General features: G+C 31.7%; 1 protein-coding gene across 2 annotated transcripts in view; it reads right to left on the reverse strand.

The window, feature by feature from the left end:
• Window positions 1-1,634: 1,634 nt before the first annotated feature.
• The window catches only part of PTEN (phosphatase and tensin homolog), a 78,611-nt gene continuing 57,015 nt past the window's right edge, over window positions 1,635-23,230 (reverse strand). For both annotated transcript variants that reach the window (XM_025042247.1, XM_025042248.1), the window contains exons 5-8: window positions 15,244-15,385; window positions 10,622-10,788; window positions 8,028-8,252; window positions 1,635-5,112 (exon numbers count right to left, since the gene is read on the reverse strand). In XM_025042247.1, coding sequence (XP_024898015.1) covers window positions 4,927-5,112; window positions 8,028-8,252; window positions 10,622-10,788; window positions 15,244-15,385 — 720 coding nt within the window. In that variant the 3' untranslated portion in view covers window positions 1,635-4,926. The remainder of the gene's footprint in view (window positions 5,113-8,027; window positions 8,253-10,621; window positions 10,789-15,243; window positions 15,386-23,230) is intronic.

Genomic DNA, 23,230 nt, shown 5'->3' on the forward strand with positions numbered 1-23,230 from the left:
AATACTAACCTTAAAAGCTTTGAGAGTATGCATAGTGCAAATTTCATTTTTCAAGAAAATATATACATGAATACACAGAAAAAAATGATTGTATGATCACTAAAGTATTAAGAAGGGCTGTTTCCAGGTGATGGGATTATGAGTGATTATTTTGTTATGGGAAAGTATTCTCAAAATAACTTAAGAACTGAAGGTTTTATCACCATGAAACTATTTTGTCCTTTCCTGTCTTCACATGACAAACTTTTAAAGTTACCAATCAATGTGAATTTGTCAGTGTGGCTACCTACATTCTGATATACTTCTAAGAAAAAGCTCTTAAAAGATGGAAAGATAGCAAGATCATGGCCATAAAATAATAAATTTGCTATAAAATTGAAAACTGGTAAGCAATTTAATCATTAGGCTTCCTATAGCTATATAATCCAATAAGAAAATCAGTCCCTAGCATCTCTTTAAAAGTTTTAAAATATTTTTCTCTATTATTTTTTTTTGCTAGTTTTTATTTTTGCTACCAGTTTAGACTGAATATTATTTTTTCCTTTCATAAACATTTCTCTCTGCACTAGTAAGAACACTGTTACTCAAAACTTATACTTAAGCCATTTAAGACTAAGTTTTAGATGTGTGGTTAATTATCTGGAAATAAAAGAACAAAAAAGTTTCACGTTAGCAGCATATTAGCTAGATTTAAGGGTCTTGATTTTTTTGTATGTCTTCAGAAGCCTGCATGATTAACACTGGTGATTTTTAAATCTCACTGGAAATGGTGATGGCATTCACTTATCCAAGCTTGCTCAAATTAAAATGTAGTAAGAACATGAATAAAAACAAAACTGCCAGTAAATTCCTATTTTTCAGAAATCACCAAGATCTTATAAATCAAAATAATTTTAAACTCCAGTAGTTTTCAACCACAATTAAAAACTTTTCACACTTCTTTGTTATTATAGTATTCACATTTACTTTTAAAGTCACATGAAGAAAATGTAAACTTGAAATAAAATTAAATTCCACCGTTATATAAATGGTCTGCTTTATTTTTAAAACATTTGTACAGCTACACTTTCACTTATTATCTTCCTATGCTTTGTGGAAAGGATATGCCTTAGTCTTTAAGCTTTTAATATTAGAAATAACAAGGTTGAATTCAAGTATACAAAGTCCTTTAAACTATTCTGAAATATCAAAATTTAAATGGCACAAGTCACAATGAGTATATGAAGCTTCTCATATGTTGACAGGAGACTACAGAATCATAAAGAATTGAAAGGCCACAAAATTGAAATCTGAAGTATCAAATCCTTTCTGGTGAATCATCTTTAGACATTTGGGTTAGTTAAAAAAAAATGCACAATTTTTCAAGAATCTAGAATGCTATGTAATATGCCTGGAACAATTTATTAAGCATTGGTTAAAGCCCTAAAGAGTGCCTTTCTCAAACGTGAGCAGACTGATACTCTATTCCCAAGCTGATAAAGGCCCACGTTTTTATAATTGTAGGCTTTGAAGGACAGCAGGAAAAAAAAAAAAAAGCATAGACAACATTAAAATATTTGGCTGCCCATTAAACTTTCAGCAAATTTAAACAATTTAAATGATAAATACTCTCATTTAATAAAACACCCACACAATGACAAGAATGAGACTTTAATCAGTTTTAAGTGGAGTTTATAACACTAAGAGATAAAGGGTTGTTAACAAACACAATAACAAATGGACATCTGATTGGTATGAGGCATTATCCTGTACACATATTTTTTTTGTGTATCCTCAGTGCATAGCATTTACACACAGAGCCACTGCTGCACAGCACAAGAGTATCTGAAGAGGCTGAATCAGAGTAAGGCTGTTTAACAGACTGAAATTTTTTAGTATATATATTCTATATGAAAACAGATTGAACTTTTGAACTGGCAGGGTAGAAGGCAACTCTGCCAAACACTGCAGTTAAAGCCCCCACTTTAGTGCACAGTTCCACCCCTTCCATCTGCATGCATGACACATTAACAGTATTTAAAGGTAAACGAGGCACTTTGTGGCAACCACAGCCATCGTTATGAACATATTGCACAAATTTTCTAGAACTAAACAAGTAACTTGTACCCTACTTTTATTTTTTAAAGCTGAAACATTTGATGCTGCCGGTAAACTCCACTTAAGTTTATAACCTGTGCCACAGCAAAGAATGGTGATGCTATTTATTCAACTACCCTTTAATAATTATGGCAAAAAATGTTCAAGAGGAGCTACAGAGGACTTGGGATGGTACAGGGCCCAATTGTAAGCTTTCTTAAAAGTGATGCCTTCAAGTAACTTCAGACATGTAAGCGGCTGCACATCCAAAAAGTCTAAGAAAACATTCCAGAAACTCAGAGATTACCTACAGGATGCATTTCAGGCTAATTATGAATACTGTCATAAATAAAGTTTTAATTAGGACTCGAAAACTTTCAGTCATAGCAATTCTTGTCAAATTCTATGGGGATGGTAACTGAAATAAAGGATAGTAGTATGTATAATATATATTTATATATATAATATATATATATAATGCCATTTTTCCATTTCCAATGACTACACCATAAAATGTAAGCAAGGCTTCTCAAAAATATTGTAACATTCAAAATCAAAACCCTCATTCAGACCTTCACATTCCAAAGGAAAAATAACAGTGCAAAAGCCCATTATAATGTCATTATTTATGACCTGGCCCTCCATGTTACATATTGGAACAATACAAGTTATGTTTTAATATACTGTGCCCAAAACTGTAACAAATGACTATTAATAACTATCTTTGCTACGTGAATAGTTGATTTTAATTTTAGTCAACAAATTTCAGCTTTTATGAAAGACAAGGTGACATATAAATTTCAATGGTGGGATCTTAGGAATAGTTGTCTTTAATCTTACCAATTTATGAGCAGTCAGTCAATTCTCTATATGTCAATGCTTAAATATAAATGTGTAAATCCTAAGAGCGTTGTTAAAAATTTAAAAATTTTATTTGTTGAATGAAACTGACAAGGTGTGGAAAACATGTCAACATTATTTACTAAGAATATTTCAGATGAAGTTGTGCCTAACCTATTTACCACCACTCTTTAAATGCTGCTTTAATAGGTCCTATGCAATATGTATTTGTAAATTAACTAGGTCAGACCACAGCTAGTGAACAATTTCAGCACCAATAAGTTATTGAAAATTAGATTTTACACCATTAAGAAACAAATTGGCCAGAGAGTCAAATGTTTCAAGGTCAAGGTATAATTTGAAAGACACCAAATTTCTGGGAAAAAAATTCTTTTTAATAATATCTTCACATTAGCTTTACAATAGTAGTTGTACTCTGCTTAAAATCATATGCAGTCTGGGCATATCAAATATATGATATTTAAGAAGTGAAACTGAAGCCCTAGTCTTAACTCTAGTACTATAAAGAAATAATTCAACACTGCACATTAAAAAAAAATCTATTCTTTCAATAGCAAATTGATAAAAGCATTATGTGGGACAATTTCTACTGAAAAAGTAAATGCCTTATTATTTGTGCAGTGTTGAAAATTGACTGCAAGTCTAATTTCCTTTTTAACACAAATAATGTCCTTTTAAATATAAACATTATATGTATTCGGTATTCAAGTAAAATTCCCTAACAGTTAATGACATTTAAAAAATGTGCAAAACTGCAAAACTCATTGTAATAGAATGTGTAAGGTCAAAAGGGTGGAACGGCTGACAGCTATTGGATTGAGTAAGTGCATCATAAATCTTTAAAGAAAAAAAACTGCTTACTGTAGAATCTCAAATTGAAATTTCCTGTGCAGCATTACAAAATATTTTATATTTAATGAGAAAAAAAAGAAGCTTGTAGGCAGCACATGAAGCATCCACAGCAGGTATATGATTGAAAACTAATAAAATATGTGTAAGTTCTTGACTGATGTAGGTACTAATAGCATCTGACTTTTAGCACTGGCCTTGATTACAAAGGAGATGGAGCAGTCATTACAATTGAGAAAACATATTTAATAAATCATTGTCAATTTTTATAATATTTCAAGCCCATTCTTTGTTGATAGCCTCCACATTTATATGGTTAAGTCATTGTTGCTGTGTTTCTTATCTATGACCACATTATTTTATATCCCTTCATTTGTGGATTCTTAAGATGTTGTGGAAGGTTCATTCCTGTACCCCAATACAGATTCACTCCCTCTAGCTGCCTTTTCTAGCACCAATATGCTTAAAAAAAAAAAAAAATGCACAAACAACAAGCAGTGACAGCGGCCAATTCCTCAATATCCAGATTAATAACTGTAGCATGCTAAAGAAAGGTGCATGTAAATAGCTGGAGATGGTATATGGTCCAGAGTCCAGCATAAAATATATTCCTTTCTGAGCATTCCCTCCATTCCCCTAACCCGAATACATGCATTAGAATGTAGCGAAACCCTTTAGAAACTCCTCCAGCCAACTGCAAACTTATCTGTTGCCACAAGTGCAAAGGGGTAGGATGTGAACCTGTATATCATCACAAAGGTCTTTAGCCACTTCAGTTGGTGACAGAACACAAAATGAGAAATTCCTACGTATACACATCAGTCTGTCTCCACTTTTTATAAAACTGGAATAAAATGGGAAAGTGCCATCTTTATTTATCCTAATTGAATTTTAAATGTCTTTTTGACACAAAAAGGTATATACATAACACAGCTACACAACCTTTTTTCAACTGGACAACAAGTGTCAAAACCCTGTGGATGTATAGGGTAAAACAAGATTGGTCAGGAAAAGAGAATTGTTCCTATAACTGGTAATCTGACACAATGTCCTATTGCCATTAAAAAAAAAAGGTCCATTTTCAGTTTATTCAAGTTTGTTTTCATGGTATTTTATCCCTCTTGATAGAAAAAAAAAAATTCAGACTTTTGTAATTTGTGTATGCTGATCTTCATCAAAAGGTTCATTCTCTGGATCAGAGTCAGTGGTGTCAGAATATCTATAATGATCAGGTTCATTGTCACTAACATCTGGTGTTACAGAAGTTGAACTGCTAGCCTCTGGATTTGATGGCTCTTCTACTGTTTTTGTGAAGTACAGCTTTACCTATAGGAAAAAAAAAAAGAAAGTTTAAATGGAAAATCCATAAATCTGACTAATCTTAAATTACTTAGTACAGATACACACACACACACACACATATGTTTAGCATTTGTTTTAAGTACTTTGACAAACATGATTGTTAAAAGACAACTACCTTTTAAAACCCCCCTTCTTAAGATTTCTTACATTGTCTTTCTTGTTATATGGTGAAAAGATAAGCTAGAATATTAATACATTTTTTAAGAAGCAAAAGTTGCAAGCATTAACTAAATATACAAAAGAAATACAGAGACTGAAGTTCATCAATAGTTCACATATTTTCAATTACAAAATTCAATTCCCAAATAAAGTTGTGTTCCAAAAGAATGTTCACTTACTACCTATCTGAAACTGAATATATTTTCTGATACAAACAATACGAAGCAAATTTTATACTACATGAAATACTGATCAACAATGATGTTTAGGATCCCAATAACCCTAAAAACTTCACCTGAAGCTAAGAAAAAGAAGAAAGTTAACATCATACAGTGGTGTAAACAGTGGACCAAGGGCCTTTACAGGCTTAGCTAAAATAATTGTCAAAACAGCTCTACAAGGCAGGTAGCTCGATTTTAAAGAAAAGGAAACTAAGGCTCAGAAAGGTTAGGAAACTTGCTTAAGGCCACATATTTAGTAGGTAGTTGTGGAATTTAAATCAGATCTGACTTAAAATCCCTTGTTCATGCTACTATATCTACAGTCCTTGCCCCCCTCATCCTAGAGTCATTATCAATTCTTCTCACATCTAACACCTACTCCATTAGTAAATCCTTCTAGTCCTACTTTCAAAATACCATAAACAGTTGACCCTGGAACAATGCAGGGTCCAGCTGATCCGGGAACAAAGCCCCACGTAGTCAAAAATCCATGTATAATTTGATTTCCCAAATACTTATTAGTTGTTCCCTGGTATCTGTGGGGGACTGTTCAAGGAACCCCTAGTGAATACCAAAATCTGTGGATGTTCAAGTCTCTTAAACATGGGGATACAAAGAGCTGACGACATATTTACTGAAAAAAATCCGCATATAAGTGGACCCGTGCAGTTCGCTCAGGGGTCAACCGTATACCTAATCTGACAGGTTCTCATTACCTTTCACTGCCCCTACTCTAGTCCAAGTGACCACCATTTCTCATTTGAACTAAACCACTGTAACAGCCTCTTAACTAATCTCCCAGCTTCCATTATTATCTCCTCCCTACTTCCCTCTCAAGTCTAAATTTTAAAGGAGTGGACAGACTGAACTTTTAAAGACAAAATTCAAACTACATCTTTCCTGTGCTGAAAACATTCTAATGTCTTCACACGTGGTCTAGTGTGCTTTAGTAAAAATAACTTCGTATCTATTACTCCTCATTCTTGTCTCAGAGCTTTTCCAACTGCTCTTCCCTCTTTTTCCAGATATTTGTATTGCTCATTCTTTCCATTTAGTTCTCTAAGTAAATGTCACCTGCTTGGCGAGGCCTTCTCTAACCATCCAGCTAAAAAACACACCAAGATCATGATCCTGTCTCTGCTTTATTTTTTCATAGCACTTACTATTATATATTGTATTTGTTTACTGATAATTAAAATAGTTTTTATTCGTAATCACAAATATAAAGCCTCTTGTAATGTTAAAACATAAAACAATAAAACTAATGGAAGTCACGCTAAAAGCTAGTGATCGAGAAAAATGCAGACTTAGAGATAAGAAAGGAAATGGAAACCTGTGGATTCTAAAGAACACTTGTAAACACTTAAATCTAAGATCTAAAGGTACTTAATATTGGATCTATTTTCACTTAAAACATATAGCTCACCTCCCTCTATTTTTATTATTACTGGCAATATACTTATAAGCTATGATTAGGTTTGTTATGTTATAAAAATGTAATGAAGCAAAAAGAGAGAATTTTTAAAAAAGAGAAAGGAGAGAGTATGGTGAAAGCGAGGGAGCAAATCAAGTAGAGCAAGAAATAAGAAAAGGGAAAAAAATGGCAACCCTCCAGTCAGATTTTTAAACATGAAGAAATCTTACCTACACAGAAACAGAAACATGTACACATGCGATGCGCGTGCACACACATGAAATTAAAACGAACTAAATCATTCCAAAACAAAGGAAAACAGACTTTTAGAAAGGCAATAATAGGGAGGATAATCAGAGAAGACCTTCTAGACCACATGAAATTGAAGCTAAAGCTAGAATATGAGAAAGGTATTCATACGAAGGATACGAGAAAGGCTGAGAGTGAAGAGGTGCAGGGAGAAGGAAAAGAATTGGAAAAACCAGAGGCAGAAGTGCTTAGCATTTTGAAGAAATGAAGAGAGACCAGTATGGGTGAATCTCAGGGAATAGGGAGAGAATGTGGCTAGAGTTGATTTAGGAGATAAGCCTGTGCTAAATTATGCAGGTCTTTGTAGGTCATATTAAAAACCAAAAAATCTTTAAAAAAGTACAAACAGAATGATACAATCAAGTCTATTTTTAAGAACATCCTGAGGGGCTAAGAATAAATTGGATGGGTATGAAAGTAAAACCAGTGAGAACATTCCATATGAATCGTCCTCAAATGACTTACTTCTCTTCTACCTCTTTCTGTCCCCATTTCAACTTCATATCCTACTTAACTCTCCTCCCCAATGCCTGCCCCAAATTCCACCTAACAACAACAAAGAATAAAGAAAGGAAAATACAACTTTTATGACTTTTTGTACATCTGGTATTTCATTAGAAACTTTCAGATTGCTGCTACATAAATATTACTTCTAAATAATATTGAATTTAAAAATTAGTCAAGCAAGTCTTTCACCAGCTATACACCTAGAATAAAACACACACACACACACACACAGAGCCACCCACCGACTCCTCAAAATGTTTTTAACTGACCTTAAAATTTGGAGAAAAGTATCGATTGGCCTTGTCTTTATTTGCTTTGTCCAGATCATTTTTTGTTAAAGTGAGTACTAGATATTCCTTGTCATTATCTGCACGCTCTATACTGCAAATACTATCAATTTCTTGATCACATAGACTTCCATTTTCTACTTTTTCTGAGGTTTCGTCTGGTCCTGGTATGAAGAATGTATTTACCCAAAAATGAAACATTTTGTCCTAAAAAATAAAAATAACATTTTAAATTTTTTAATAAAAAAATGTTACCTATATTAAACATCTGCCACAAGAAGTCAACAAAATAAGCCATGTATCATTTGATATTGTGGATAGAGGTAAACACAAAGACTAATACTTGGTAATCTGTTGGTTATTTGTTGCATCTAATTCACATATGATTTTTCTTTGATTCAAATATTAAACCAAAAATGTAATTCCACAAGTTCTAAGATAACTTACTTTTGTTTTAAAACTTTAAGTAAAAAATCTCCTTTCTAGTCTAATATTAGCTTTAAAATGTTTTGAGTTTTGAGTGTATATGTATTGTTTTGAGTTTGAATGTATGTATGTATTAAAAATTCAGAGATGGATTTAATTCTGTTTCAACAAGCTATCTATTACAAAATTTATTTTAATAGAAGTTCTTGAATGTCAGTACAACTTCTTGATGAACCAAGACATACATTTTTACTGCTACAGCAATGCAAATATTAAGTGGCTCTAGCTTATTAAATGATATGCTTGAAAGTATTCATAATAAGATATGCGAGGGAGACAGTACTTCTGACTTCACATTATAAACACTTATTTTTAAGGAATCACTTCTACTAATAATACGAGGTCTTATTAATCAAAAACATCAGAAGTTCATCACTTCAAATCTTTCTTGACCAAACAAAGAAAACGTTCTCTCTCTTAATTAGAATTTGGTCTGTATGGATCATTTGACAATTAATAATGTAGAGCTTTATGACACCTTATCCCAGGGAAGATGTTAAGACCCTTAAGTATCTTATATCTTAAATGTCTTTTAACAGTACCTAGGCAAAGCAATCTTATATATGCCTTTTTAAAAATACTTGTTAATTTTAATTATTTTAGCAAAGTCACTGAATTAGTAACTACACACATATTTTACTTAGAGTCAGAAGAAAATAAGCTAGTAATATTTAAATTTCCAAAAATGTGTATTCCATATATATACTGATTATAGTAAAACTGTTTTTGTTTAAATCACAGCAAACAGAAAGGGAAATCACATAAAATAGAAATATATGTAAAGTAATCTAAGACACAAATATAAGTATTTATTCTAACCTTCAGTTTTACATGTGTTAATGTAATGTACAGATGGCAATAACTGAAATGATAAGAATTAGTACACCCCTAAAGGTAGAGGGAAATAATAATTCAGGTACCTGTTTTTAAAAGCAATATATAAAATTTTATGTGTACCAGTCTTACAATGAATAGAAGAAAACTAGTTACTCTAATTTTAGAACATTTGCTAACATTTCTTGGACTACTGAAAAATAATTTTTCAAAGTTGCTGAGACATTTATACAGAACAGGTAGGAAATGGGTTTCTGGTGAAAAAAATCAGTTTAACATTTTGTGATTTTCTAGCTACTTGGATTCTATATAGAGGAAATTATATTTCCTCTAATAAGTCAAAGTAGAGTTTAAAATTTTCGTATTAAATGAAACTTGTTTTCTTTCAAAAATAAAAGCTAAAAATCAGGAAAACTAAGCCAATCCTATTACTGAGAATGTCTAAAGATTGGCAACATACTACCTAGTATGTTCAACGAGGCATAACAACATATCAAAGCTAGTGTTTTTGTTCACTATCATCTAAAAATTTTGTACCTTAGGTTCATCTAAAATATTCACTTAATAGTTTAAAACAAGATTGTTTTAAAATGAGCTCTTGCATTCTCTAAATATAGCTCAGTAAGATGCAAACCTCACTAACTTTTCTAAACCTACATATTTAAATACCACATTTTTTCATTCTTTAATTACTTCCTCTTCATACCTATATCTTTCCTAGCTAAAAATTGAAATACTCAGTAAATCTGAGGAAGCTAAATATAGAATAACCCAGTCAGAAGAAACATAAACCAAAATGAGGAAAGGTGTTTTGTGCCATCACACAAGACCATGAAACAGATCTTATACATATAGATCAAATTTTTTTGAAACTCATGGTCTCATGCTAACTTCTCAGTTAATCATCCCTTCTAAGAGGATTATAATTGATTTCATGGAGTATGTATAAAATCTTTAATTTTACAAAATTTCTTGACATAAACCAATTTAAGAAAAATTCATCTCAAATTATAGTGCCATATGGCCTTTTCCTTCTAATAGGATTATTTACCATCATAATGGCTCATCGATGTAAAAATCTAATAGAAAACCAATTATAATTCATTAGATATCAGTCATAAAATATACCTTTTAATCTCTCCTTACTGATTGATTTCTGCCTAACTAATTATAATTACTTCAAGGAAAAGATCTGAGGTTATTATTCAAGGTATGGCCATTTTGGATATTCTTCCCAATAATAGTAAAGTGCAAACCTTTTTAAGCATCTTGTTCTGTTTGTGGAAGAATTCTACTTTGATGTCACCACACACAGGCAATGGCTGAGGGAACTCAAAGTACATGAACTTGTCTTCCCGTCGTGTGGGTCCTGAATTGGAGGAATATATCTTCACCTTTAGCTGGCAGACCACAAAATGAGGATCTGCGTGGTTAAATACACGTAAGTATCATTTCACAGGAAATGTCTTTAACTGTCAAACTGTCAAAAACTATTTTAACAACTAATATTAGCAATATATACAAAATAGTAATTCTGCTTTTGTAACCCTGATCTAAAACAAATCAATGGAAATCACTTAAGTTGAAAATATAATCAATACAAGATTTTCCCTAATTTGAACCTTCAACATAAGATTCTATTACTGGTATGAAAGTCAATTCTATTTCATAAATAAGTTCCAAGATTAGACTTCTAGCACTATAGTAACATAAAAACTTTAACATTAATATGATGTTAAAAATCTAAGTATTTTAAGCATTAAAATGCTAAAAAAAAATTTTGGCACATTTATGAACTGCATAAAAGGTAACTTTTAAAAGTTATTTGCTGCAGTTATTTTAAAGTCTCTACCTATAACAAAATCCACGAAATACAAATTACATGTTCACAAGAGGAAAGAAAATATAATCTATAACAAAGTTATACTAAATTCTACAAATACAAGTCTCAATATTTATAAAAATATTAACCAACTTTATCTATAGCTCAAATTTTATTTTTAAAGGTACATAAAGCCACCATGATGAGAAACAGGAAGAGATTTGAAATGTCTGCAAAAAAATGCAAAAAGCATCAAGTACAAATTGTAGCACCCTCCTCCCCCCCGCAAAAAAACACACTTCTTATTCTGGCCTATATCTGTTTTAAAACAACTGATGAAATATGATCTCTAAAAATGTATCATGCTTATATATTAGCAATGCAACTAAAAAGTAGTAAAATGTGCAAGGGAAGGATTATATGTTTTATTTTTTAAGTCGACTCATAAATACATTTATACCTAATGACATCAGTGGTGGAAATTAATTTAAAGACATGTTTAAGATCCTAGGACTTTAAAAACTTTAAAGTACCTAAATAATTTGACAAAGTATAATTAATTTGTAGTACACTGAGTTCAAAAACAAGAGTTCATTCAAAAGAAAGTGATTAACTTTAGCAGAATTAGAAGTAGGTCCTAAAGGAAACATGCCAAGGCAATCAAGAAACAAAAATAAGCTTGCATAAAGTACATGAGGAATATATATATAATATATATATATATCAAAAATAAAAGACTCAGCCATCAGTTAGAAATAGGATCAGTTGTGTGTGTGTATATATATATATATATATATAATAAAGTACAGAGGAATATATATATAATATATATATATAAACACACTCACACACACACACACACAAAATTCTCAGCACCACCATCCTTAAAGATAAAAAAAAGTATCACATTCTTTACTAATGTGACCAACAACTGAGAACAAGGCAAAAAGCTTATCTAAACTAAATGAATTTTCCAGTTTAATAAACATTACACTGTCTCATCTATGAAATATCTAAAGAAATACAGCAATTACATAATAAATAGTAGGTTTGATAAAAGCATGTGGGGTTATTCTAATACGATTTGTGAGGCATATATTACGAGGAAAAGACTCTCTAGAAAAGAGAAATATTACACTAACAATCTGTTAATCATTTTCACTTCCTTGATTAAAGATTCAAAGTACAATGAGCCATTTTACAAGATAAAGATTATGTGATACCGAAAATTTTACTGAGAAGTCTAACCTGAAGAAACAAACAAACGAGGTATGATTTCAAAGCTGGGATAAAAATCAACCAGAATGAAAATGCTTTGTAATGTCTTATTAACTCAAATTGCAATTATTCATAATCTGATGATCTTGATTTTAGAACTTTAAAAAGCAAATTAGCTATGTAAGCCAGACTTCAATTTAACTACATCAAAAATGTGTATCTTCAAGAATTTTAGAATTATAGAAATAATCCATAAGCTAATATAAATCAGTGTTACTTAAGATTTCCCTCAAACTAAACTAAATGTTTTAATAAAAGTGGAAAAGATTTCCACAAATCACTAAATAATTTTCTTTACAATATGAATTTCACATTTTGGATAAGACAAGTCCAACATTAGTATGGTTCTGTTGACATCTAAGACATAATTCTGATATATATTCTTTAATATGACTGACCGTGTTCTAAAGATTGATACCTAGTACAAAAAATCAGAATTAAGTTTTCTTAGCTATATGCATCCTGAGATAGTACTGAGAGACAGTGATCATCTTTTGCTAACATTTTTAACCCTTTATGATGTATAGAATTAACTTTTTTGTTATTTAGAAATATTAAGACAATAATCAAATAAAAAGTTGTTAACCACTGACAACTTTGCAGAAGATACTTTATTTTCACAAGTTTCATTTTCTTCACTGATTCTTCTTATTCCTTCTGAAACCAAACTGTTGCAAAAACTCTTGTCTCAGTCCTCACCCTGCTTCCCTCTGAGCCTTCCCATCTTACAGTCCCACACCACATTTACATGAAAGGCTTAACTATGATGCCTCTTTTCTGATGTTTCCCAAATTATCTGATATAACTCTCACCCAAATATTCAAACCCGTACTTTCAAGTACTCACTGAATATCTCCATGTAAATAGCTCACCTGCACCTGATTTAAAACATGTTTAAAACCAAAATATGAACATTCATGTCTCCAAATCTCAATTTGATTCACTTTTCTTTCCTCCCTTTTCTGTGAATTATTTGCCTGATCAGGACCAAAACTTTGACAAAATCTTCAGATAAAATGCAAAATAAAAACTCATCTAATCCCATTTGATGGCCCTAGCAAAGAACATCTGACAGAGCAAGTCACATAACAGGTTTCCTCGCCACCGTTTTCCCCCTCTTGTAATCATCACTTTCTTCACAACTGTACTTAAGCTGTGTTTTAAGTGACACATACTATTTATCAAATCAAGTCTGATATCTTCATTTGGGGTCCTCTGACGGTCAGCCACACATTCCAGTCTATTCTATTCTCTGTCTCTACATTTCTTGTCCAGCCCATATTCTTCTGCTGTGCTTCAATTCGAGTTATTTCCTATTGCCTATAATACTTCCCTCAGTTTTAATGCCAATCTAAGCTGCATGCTTTCCCCAGTTCAATAAAGAGCTGGCCTTCCTTCATGAAACTATTTGACAACACCTCAAAACTTTTTCTTTTTCTGAATATACCATTTATAATTTATACATACAACATATTTAGTTACATATTATTTATATATAGCTTCACTACATGGTATTAAATCACAGTGCACAGAAAATTAGTAAAGATTAAAAAGCTATCAGTAGTCAGTTTAAATGTAATACTGAGACCAAAACAAAAACGAAACAACACAATGTTTAAATGTAGGCAAGCAGAACAAGCGATGAGATTTTTACTAGAGGCCAGTGTGAAAAAAATTATACAAGACTGCTGAACTGAATGTTCTCTTTTCCTAATACTTTATATCTTTCTTTTGGCTCTTATACCGATAGCTATACCATAGGAAGAATTTTTTCTTCCTTTTTCCTTTTCCTCCATGAATCTGTTAAGTTCCATGTCAATATCCTCTGACAGGCAAGTGCCTTGCACTAAGCAGTTTTTAAAATTGTACTGAGATGATGAAAGCATGAGGTCTCTTAGACCTCATGAGGTCTCTTAGAAGCCTTTAACGTGTTACATTAATAAATCTGTGGTCTTTGATAAAGCTGCCTTGGTCTAAGAATACAGGAAATATCTGATGAAGGTGATCACACATATCTGATAAAGATAAACAACATCATGACATTAACTGTCTAGGAATAAATTAATTTAGAGACAGAAATTGTTTTAAATTACATAAACATTTCCAAGAAGCAAAACTTAAAGCTAAAAACTAAAACCACTAATGAGTTGCAAAATATCACTGAAATGTTATTAGAGGTATTAAAAGAAATAATGTAGTGGTATCTTATCTAGAAACTACAAAATTGCCTTCTAAATACTTGCATCTAAATTCAGGTTTTCTCTAATACTCCACACTTGGACTCAACCCTATTTAGTCAATATACTTCAGCTTGTTGCCATGTCTTATCACTTTTTCCTTTTCTTTTTATTGTCCCCATTACCATTACTATCAACATCTATCTAGTCTTCCTAGATATAAAGGATTTGGTCCCTATTTGGATCCCAGTAAACTGATGATACCCACTGCTACTCTTGAACTAGATCTGATGAGACAGGTATTTCAGCGATCTGGTCAGAATTTAGGCTGCACTTGGTAGTTGCAACACATATTATTTCTTTCATAAATATAATTTGGCTTCAAAGATATTAAAACCCATTGCTCTTGACTTTCTTAGCCCAATGCACTGAACAACTGAGCTAATTAATTAGTCTGGATGCTTCAAAAAATATATATATATATATACTCCGGCATAACTTTTATGTATGGTAAATTTCTTTCTAAACTTTTCTATAAACCTCCAGATACGTTAAGAAGAGTGTTCCTACACGTGGAAGAATGAAAACTTAGAACACTTACTGCAAGTTCCGCCACTGAACATTGGAATAGTTTCAAACATCATCTTGTGAAACAACAGTGCCACTGGTCTATAGTCCAGATGATTCTTTAACAGGTAGCTATAATAATACACATAGCGTCTCTGACTGGGAATAGTTACTCCCTGGTGAACAGAAAAAAAGAAAAGCCAAATTCAAAAGAAAAGTTCCATTATAGTTATTTCACTAAATTGTTAAGGTAGTTGGGTTGTACCCATTGAAAAACATGTATACATTAGAAATTTGATCTTAAATGATTAATATTTAAATCAAACTCAATAATAGAGTAAGTCAGAGCACCAACATTACAAAGGAAAATATGAGAATAATTTTTTCCCTTAAAATACAATTATCATAACACCGTAACACTCCCATTTATTCAATGATCACAATGCTCTGATCCATGAACACTATAAGCAAAGGCCACTACATATCCAAAATAATTGTCAAAGGCCTCTGCACTACAGCTGTGCTCTTTACATGTAGGGCTACCCACAAGGATTTATAGACTCTGATTATTAAACATACAATTCCTCATAAACTTAGTTAACTATTTTCCAGGGAAAAGCATATCAGAATAAGCAAACTAGATAAAGGCATATTGCCTTTAAGAGGCAAAAAGAACAGCAGCAAAAAGTAATGCTGGCTTTAGAGCACAACAAAAACAGGAGTATGTGGCTGACATAAATGTATGCAATAGTCCACTGACACAGGTACTTAGAGATGTCCCTGATCTACACACATCTCTCTGTGAAGAAATCAGGAAATATATGTTTAAAAAATTTAAGTATTATAAATGCTAAAAAATATATATATATACATAATTCATGTGGTACTTAAAAGGTCACCCTGACTTATCTAAAGAAAAATTTCTTATGTGTGCAGCAATGCATTAACTAATCATGCTAAATAAATGAGGTATTAAGGCATTTATCTAAGGTTTCTTTTCCTATTATACAATTTAACTTCAGAATAATTCAAGCATTTAACCTAGAAATGTAAGGCAAATAATACCATTAAGAAATCTGATAGTGAAATTGACTTGCAGAAAACTTAAAAGTATACTCAAGAGAAAAAAGAATTTGCGATATTTCTTTAAGTTATTATTGGAATCTAAATCTCTCAGTGTGTTAAAGACTCTGAATACAAATACTTTTCTTCTCTTTAGTGAAAAGTACAAAGTACATTTATGTAAATTTCAAGACAGGTATGTTGAATGACAGGTATGTACATATTCACTAAAGTATTCTCAGTATTTTTTTAAAGGTTAGCATGATTTTATTAAAGACTATTTAAAAATATAGTAATGTAAGAAAGTAGAGAAAAGCCATTTCAAATCAGGATTTAAGATTTGGCAATGGTGCAAAGACCTCACAATCACAAGACTTGGATTTGAATGCTAATGGTCAAAACACAAATAAAAATAAGATGTACCCCACTTTCTACAGAAGATTCTTATAAGGATCAAACATTAACTGCAGTTACACGAAAGCACACTAAAACCACAAAATATTACACAAATCCTAATTAATAGTTTTAGAAATTATACTCATATTTAAGGCATAATTTCGGAATTGTTGGAATTTTAGTTCTGTGTATTTTCTTACTGTTAAATTATTAATGTTAAAATATCATTAAAGTTTAAAAAGTATTTACACTTAACTTAAAATGGTTTGCTATACAACAGTATTTAATGCCACTTCAGTCAATAATTTATCATTTATACTTACCAAGATAAAATACAGAATTGCAAAGCAGGTTGGGGAATATAGCAGATGGAAGATGGATGGGTGAGAGAGAATCTTTTTGAACCATATAAATTTATTATCTAGTCTAAAAATTAAATAAAAATTCTGAAGAATTAAATCAATGGAAGTCTATAAGAAGATAAAAGTTATTTTGGGGAGTTTAGTGAAATATTTTTCTCTTAATCTCCACTCTTGATATAAGTTTGTATTCAATAATTAAAAGGTTTTCAAAGCTTTAATTTTTCTCAAGTAGCAAATGACTCGTAGCATATCTATAATGCAGGGTTATGCACCTAGTTAATCCTTACCAGAGAAAGAATATATAAATCTATTAGTTGTCTACATTGGATGAAGAATTTATATGTGTAAGTACAAGCTGAACCAAAATTACTGGCATAATTCAAAAAAACTGAAAAGCCACAACTGTAAATTTAATTCATTTATTATTTTACTATCATATTATGCATAATTAGACTTCTGTATCAGAACTCTGCAATTCTTATTTACCTGTTGGCTTTCTAAGACCTCAAATTCAATGTGTCCAGATTAAAGAGAATAAAAAGTTGGAAAGTCAAAATGTGTATAGACCGCAGACCTTAATGTCCTCTTCGCTCTTCTTCTCTCTCATAGCCACAATGCACACTTATTAGTATTTAATTAATAATATAATGAATCATGCTGAAATGAGTAAAGCTTCCACACTAAATCCACAATGTAATTTATAACACTTCAAATATATTTCCTGAATGTATAAACTGAAAACAATGATTTATGTGTATGTTTTACTTATAGTATCTTGAATTTGAAGATTTAATTAAAAATATGTGTATCTTTTTAAGAATCTAAGATATCCACATTTTCCTAATCCTTCAAAAATTTGTTTTATACATATGAAAAGACGGCTGACCTTTAAAGCTCTTTGAGATTAAAAATACTATTATGTTTTCAAAGTTTCCATTTTCATTTAAATCAAGACTAATAAAAATCTTTTATTTTCTAACCAAGAACTTTTTAAGCTAAAATGGTCTATATATATATTCCAAAAGTACAGTTCAACTCACTAATGACTCTCACTTTCCACACTAATTGTAAAGAAAATTACTTATATTCTTAATCTCTATTCTCAAATACACCTTTCAAAACATTCTGATTTTAGCTAAACTCAGCATTCTTCGGATTGACTTAGCATCATATTCCTGGCCATCATCTCAAAAGGCAGCTGCCGCTTCTTCAATTTCCTTATGTTCATAGACCAGGAGAGAGGACTCAGGAGGATAGTCAGCCCTCCATACCCATTAATACAGGACTTGAGCATTTACAGATTTTATTACCACAGGGGTTTATGAAACCAATCCCCCACGGATACCGAGAGACAACTGTATTTGGTGTTACTCCCGCTTATCCCTTTCCAGCCCATTTTTCTACTGTCTTTATTCACTCTCACCTATTCCTAATCTCTATGATTCACTAACTCTTTCTTCTGGTATGTACTTATTAAACTCTTGGCTATAATGATTTTAGAACTTTGCTCACCCCACCTCTCTGTCCTGTCTCAGATCATCCTCAATGAATTCAGCTCCTGCTTCATTAGGAACCCTAAAGTCATTCAATGTTAGCACTCTCAAAATTCTCTTCTCCCATCTTAAAATTTTTTAATTCATGATATTTTATATAAGTGTCTCTTCATGTTTACCTAAGTTCCATTTTGGCAAGTGCTCTATTAATTATCTCCTGTCTGGTATTTGCCTTTATTTTCCCCACCTGCTTTCCTCCTAATAATAAGCTCAGGTCACCCTTATACTTTACTCAAAACAAGCCAACAATTCAAAGACCAAAACCCCACATTCTCACTATATCTTGTATTTCTCTTAAACTATCATCCTCCCTCTCTCTATATAAACTCTTGAGAAGCCTTTACTCCTTACCTCATAGAAATGTTATTATGAGGCTGATTTCTTAATAGTCATCAATGATCATCGCCTACTGTTTTCCTATTCTTGGCTTTTTTTTTTGCTGCCATTTTGAAAATTCCCTGCTGCTGTCATAGGATATACTCTCTAAAGCTTTTCTCCTATCCTTATTGGCTGTCTTTCCTTGTCTCTAAATGTAGTTATATCTCAAAAATTTGATCTTAACTATTCCTTCTTTATGTCAATCCTATCTATCGCAGTTTAATTATCAATCTCAGACATTAATTCCAAAACCTGTGTCTCTCAATATGACTTTATTCCCAACTCCCGGTCCAGAATTTCCAACACTTGGCTGGACATTTCTAGCTGGAAATCTCGGAAGCACTTAAAACATAACATATCCAAAAATTAAAGCTTTCATATTCTTGCATGGACCAACTTCTTTCTGTTAATAATACTATTTTCTCCAGCACCTGAGCCTGAAACCTCTTCTAATATCACTGCCACCGCTGCTCTTTGCACTGTTCTAAAAGCTTTCATAAATATATAATTTAATACTCATAAAGTGGGTATCATTAGTAATACTGATGAGGTCATACATCTTATATAAGTAATGAAACTGGATTTCATCCTAGCACTCCAACTCCAGAGTTTACACTCAAATGCTATACTGTTCTGCTGTCTTCCCCCGGCTAGAATGAAAGAATCTGAGAGAATAGCAGTGACATACAGAGAGCTATAGAAAAGAAAAGTGAGGGGAACCCCTGCAGTATGGCAAGGGTCTGGGCAGAGTGGAGGCAGAGATTGCTGTATCACTTAGCACAACAACTACCTAGTGTGTGCGTGCACACACGTGTGCACACAAGCACACAGTACACACAAAATGGAAGGCGAATCAGAGGTTAAGCTTATTTAAAATATTCGTATTTGATTTCTATACATGTATTCGGATGTTAAAATCCAGATTTTGACTCTGGAATACCTCTCAAAATACCAGTTTGGGTTTTCTGTGGCCATTCTAGTTCACTTACCCCCTGCAATTTTGTAACAGCCAAATGATTATCAGCCTTTGATCTATCCTCCAATCTATTATTTATACCACTCAGATTAATTTTACAAAAGTATGAGATCAATCACATTATCAGTTAAATCAAAATGTGAAGTGGTTTCCCAGAGTCTACCCAAATAAGAACAATTTTTTAAACATGGTAATTCCATCACGACATAAAAACACAGCCCAACCTCTTCTTCCACTCTTACCTCTCACAACCCCTTTGTGTGTACTCTTACTTTTGGCTAAACTGAAGTATTCGATTTCCACCATATTGTACTTTCTGTTTTTTTAAATATGCTATCTCTATCAGATTAAGGTAGAAGGACTATCAAAGGAGTCATCTGGGAAGTTTTACATATTTTCTAACATCTGGACCAATTTAGATATTATAATTATCTGAAGCTTCCAGGTTTGATAGCAGCCACCTGAAATGCAATTCACACCAGGTACTTGAGGGCTCCTACACATTTTCATTTTCATTCTTGGATGGTCTATTCATATTTTGTATTTAATCTTCAAGCATTTATGAAAACAACTGAAAACAGCCCATTTCCTGACTTCAGGACGGAAGCAGACATGAAATTTTGAAATTCATTAGCATAGGCTTGAATATTTTTAATTTCACCTCTGCACTATAGTTATATCTCTTTTCTCAAATTTAACATCTAATTTTTGTTTTCCGTCTCTATACCTTTTCCTTTGACTGGCTTTAAAAGAGATGTACTGATTTTATTGGCATTTTCATATGTGTTTAGATTTATTACTTGTTATGGTTAACTAATTTACACATTTATATTTTCATCTTTATTAATCCCTCTCTCCTGTTATTATCTTAATAATCTCTAATATGAATTTGTATTTCCTCATTGACCCAAAATTATTTAAGTGGTTTTAAATTTTCAAATGGTTGATTTAGTTCGATTACATTTTTTTAAAAAAAATCTTGTTCTATTGAATTGTAATCAAGAAATGGGTTTTATAAATTTCTACTTGGAGGTGAGATTTTAATGAGCTATTAATGAGCTATTAATCTTGGTAACTGTTTTATGGATGATGAAAAAATATTTTATGAGCTATTTTTTAGATCTTAATTTTTAACTTCTTGATCTTAAAGAATATTAAAGATTCCTATTACAGTTGCTTTTCTATTAACTTTTTCTTCATTTATTCTAGTTTTTGCTTAATGTATTTTGATGTTATGCTTAACTCAGAGTTCTTAACTTCTAAATCTTCACTGTGGACTGTAACTTATATTGATATAAAATTACTTTCTTGATCCAGTTTTATGCACTTTGGCTGTAAATGTACTCTGATACTAATATCCTGTCATCTGCATTTGAAATTTACATATGCCTGATATTAAATGAACTATTTATGATATTAAATGAACTATTTATTTTTTAACCTATTTTTTTTAATCTCTTGTATTTGATTATTCTCTTAAAAATCAAAGACTTAAAAGTATAGATTATATACATCTTTCAAATCTAGAATAGTCATAATACTACTGGACCAGAATACTACCTAGAAACCAACCACAACACAAGATATGTAATGTACTGTTCATAATCTGTGCATCAATACTCTCAGATCACCTACTCTAAGATAAATTCACAATCTAGATTTCTTAGTTAAAAAAGTAATTTTCTACTTCAGTAAACTTTTCACCAACCCTTCTCAACTGAGAAATAATGTAGATTGTTTTTACATAATAGTTTTTGCTTAAAGCTTGGAGACCCACATTTCAGAATGATCTCAACATGATCATTAACAAAGAAAGAAAGAAATATGGCTCTTAGGAGTGGCTATTATTACAATGACAACAAATAATAGTAGTTGTATATTGTTACGTGCCATTTTACATATATCCCTAACACTACTATAACTTTACAAGATAGACACCGTCACCTCTATTTTAAGGATAAGAAAACAGTCCCATAATTATCCTGTTCAAAACCAGGATCTGAACCTCAATGTGAATCTGACCCCAGAATTTTTACTCCCGTGTCCTGGGGTTTTACTAACAGCACATCTACTAATTATGTGATCTAAAATAAGACCTCTTGGAGCTCTTATTTTTCCTGTCTAAGAAGAATCTCCAAAGTTTAGAGTATTATAGCACTTCAATTCTCTGAAACTAATTAAAGCAATGTATTAAATAGTGGTACATGAACCACACTGAAAATAATATGAAGCAGATAACTAGTATTGTTCTCTCCACACAGCCTCTTTTCCCCTTTGGGAAGCTATCAGGCCCCCTGTGGTTTGGTGGGGGGAGCTATTCTCCAGCTTCAGATATATACTCCAAGTCTCTGGCCAGAATGTTTGGTTGAGGGATGGGTACATGCCCTAATCCACGTAAATCAGAACCTAATCTAGGAATTTTTGCATGAACTATAGCTCTGTTCCAATTGCAGTTGCCAAAGCAGAGAGAATACTTTGCTATTCCTACGTGAAAATAAAGTATATAAAGACAGAAAGAAGAGAGTTGAGAAACATTCTTAACATTTGTTAAGCATATAGATCCAGGTCAGAACTTTTCTAGGGTATATAAGCCAATAAACATCTCCTTTTGTTTAAGCTATTTTACATTGGGTTTCTGTGGCTGAAAACTGAAAGTTTTAATACAGCTGCTTTTTTTCTTTTTCCTTTTTTAAGTTTCTATTTCTACTTTGAGGATCAAAACAATAGAGAAAAATAATTTGGGCAGAGAAACAGTACAGTAGATGGAATACTAAATTTGAGGTTAGAAGGTTATACCTTTATACAAGGTATAAAATCTTACAATTTTGTAAATATACAGATTGGATCGAAGGCTTACATACTGTGTATTAGAGGAACACAATTTAGTCTACAAGAATTAAAAGTCAGAAAAAATAAAATGTTGAGTTTTTTAAAGCTGGAAAAGAAGATAATTATAGCTTATTTTGTTTTAAATAAAGAGAAGATGAGAAAATTTCATTAGGTTACTAAAATGGGGGAAACAGTAAATAGGTTAGAAAAAAGTAATCTGATTACATATATGACAAAAATTCCTTCTTCAGAGAAGCTAGAAAATTCCATTTTCTTGAGATCACTTAGAATAAAATAAAGTTAGTATTTATTATTACTAGAATATTTAAGTCTTCATTAAAGATAAGCTAATAAACTCACAGTGATCATAATATATAGGAACTTTATCTCTAATAGTTGCTTTGAAAAAAAATCAAAAGCTCAAATGTTTTTCCTAAAAGTTTAATCAAAGAAAATAAAAATTAA

This window comes from Pteropus alecto, unplaced genomic scaffold (assembly GCF_000325575.1).
Source record: "Pteropus alecto unplaced genomic scaffold, ASM32557v1 scaffold88, whole genome shotgun sequence".
Lineage (NCBI taxonomy): Eukaryota > Metazoa > Chordata > Mammalia > Chiroptera > Pteropodidae > Pteropus > Pteropus alecto.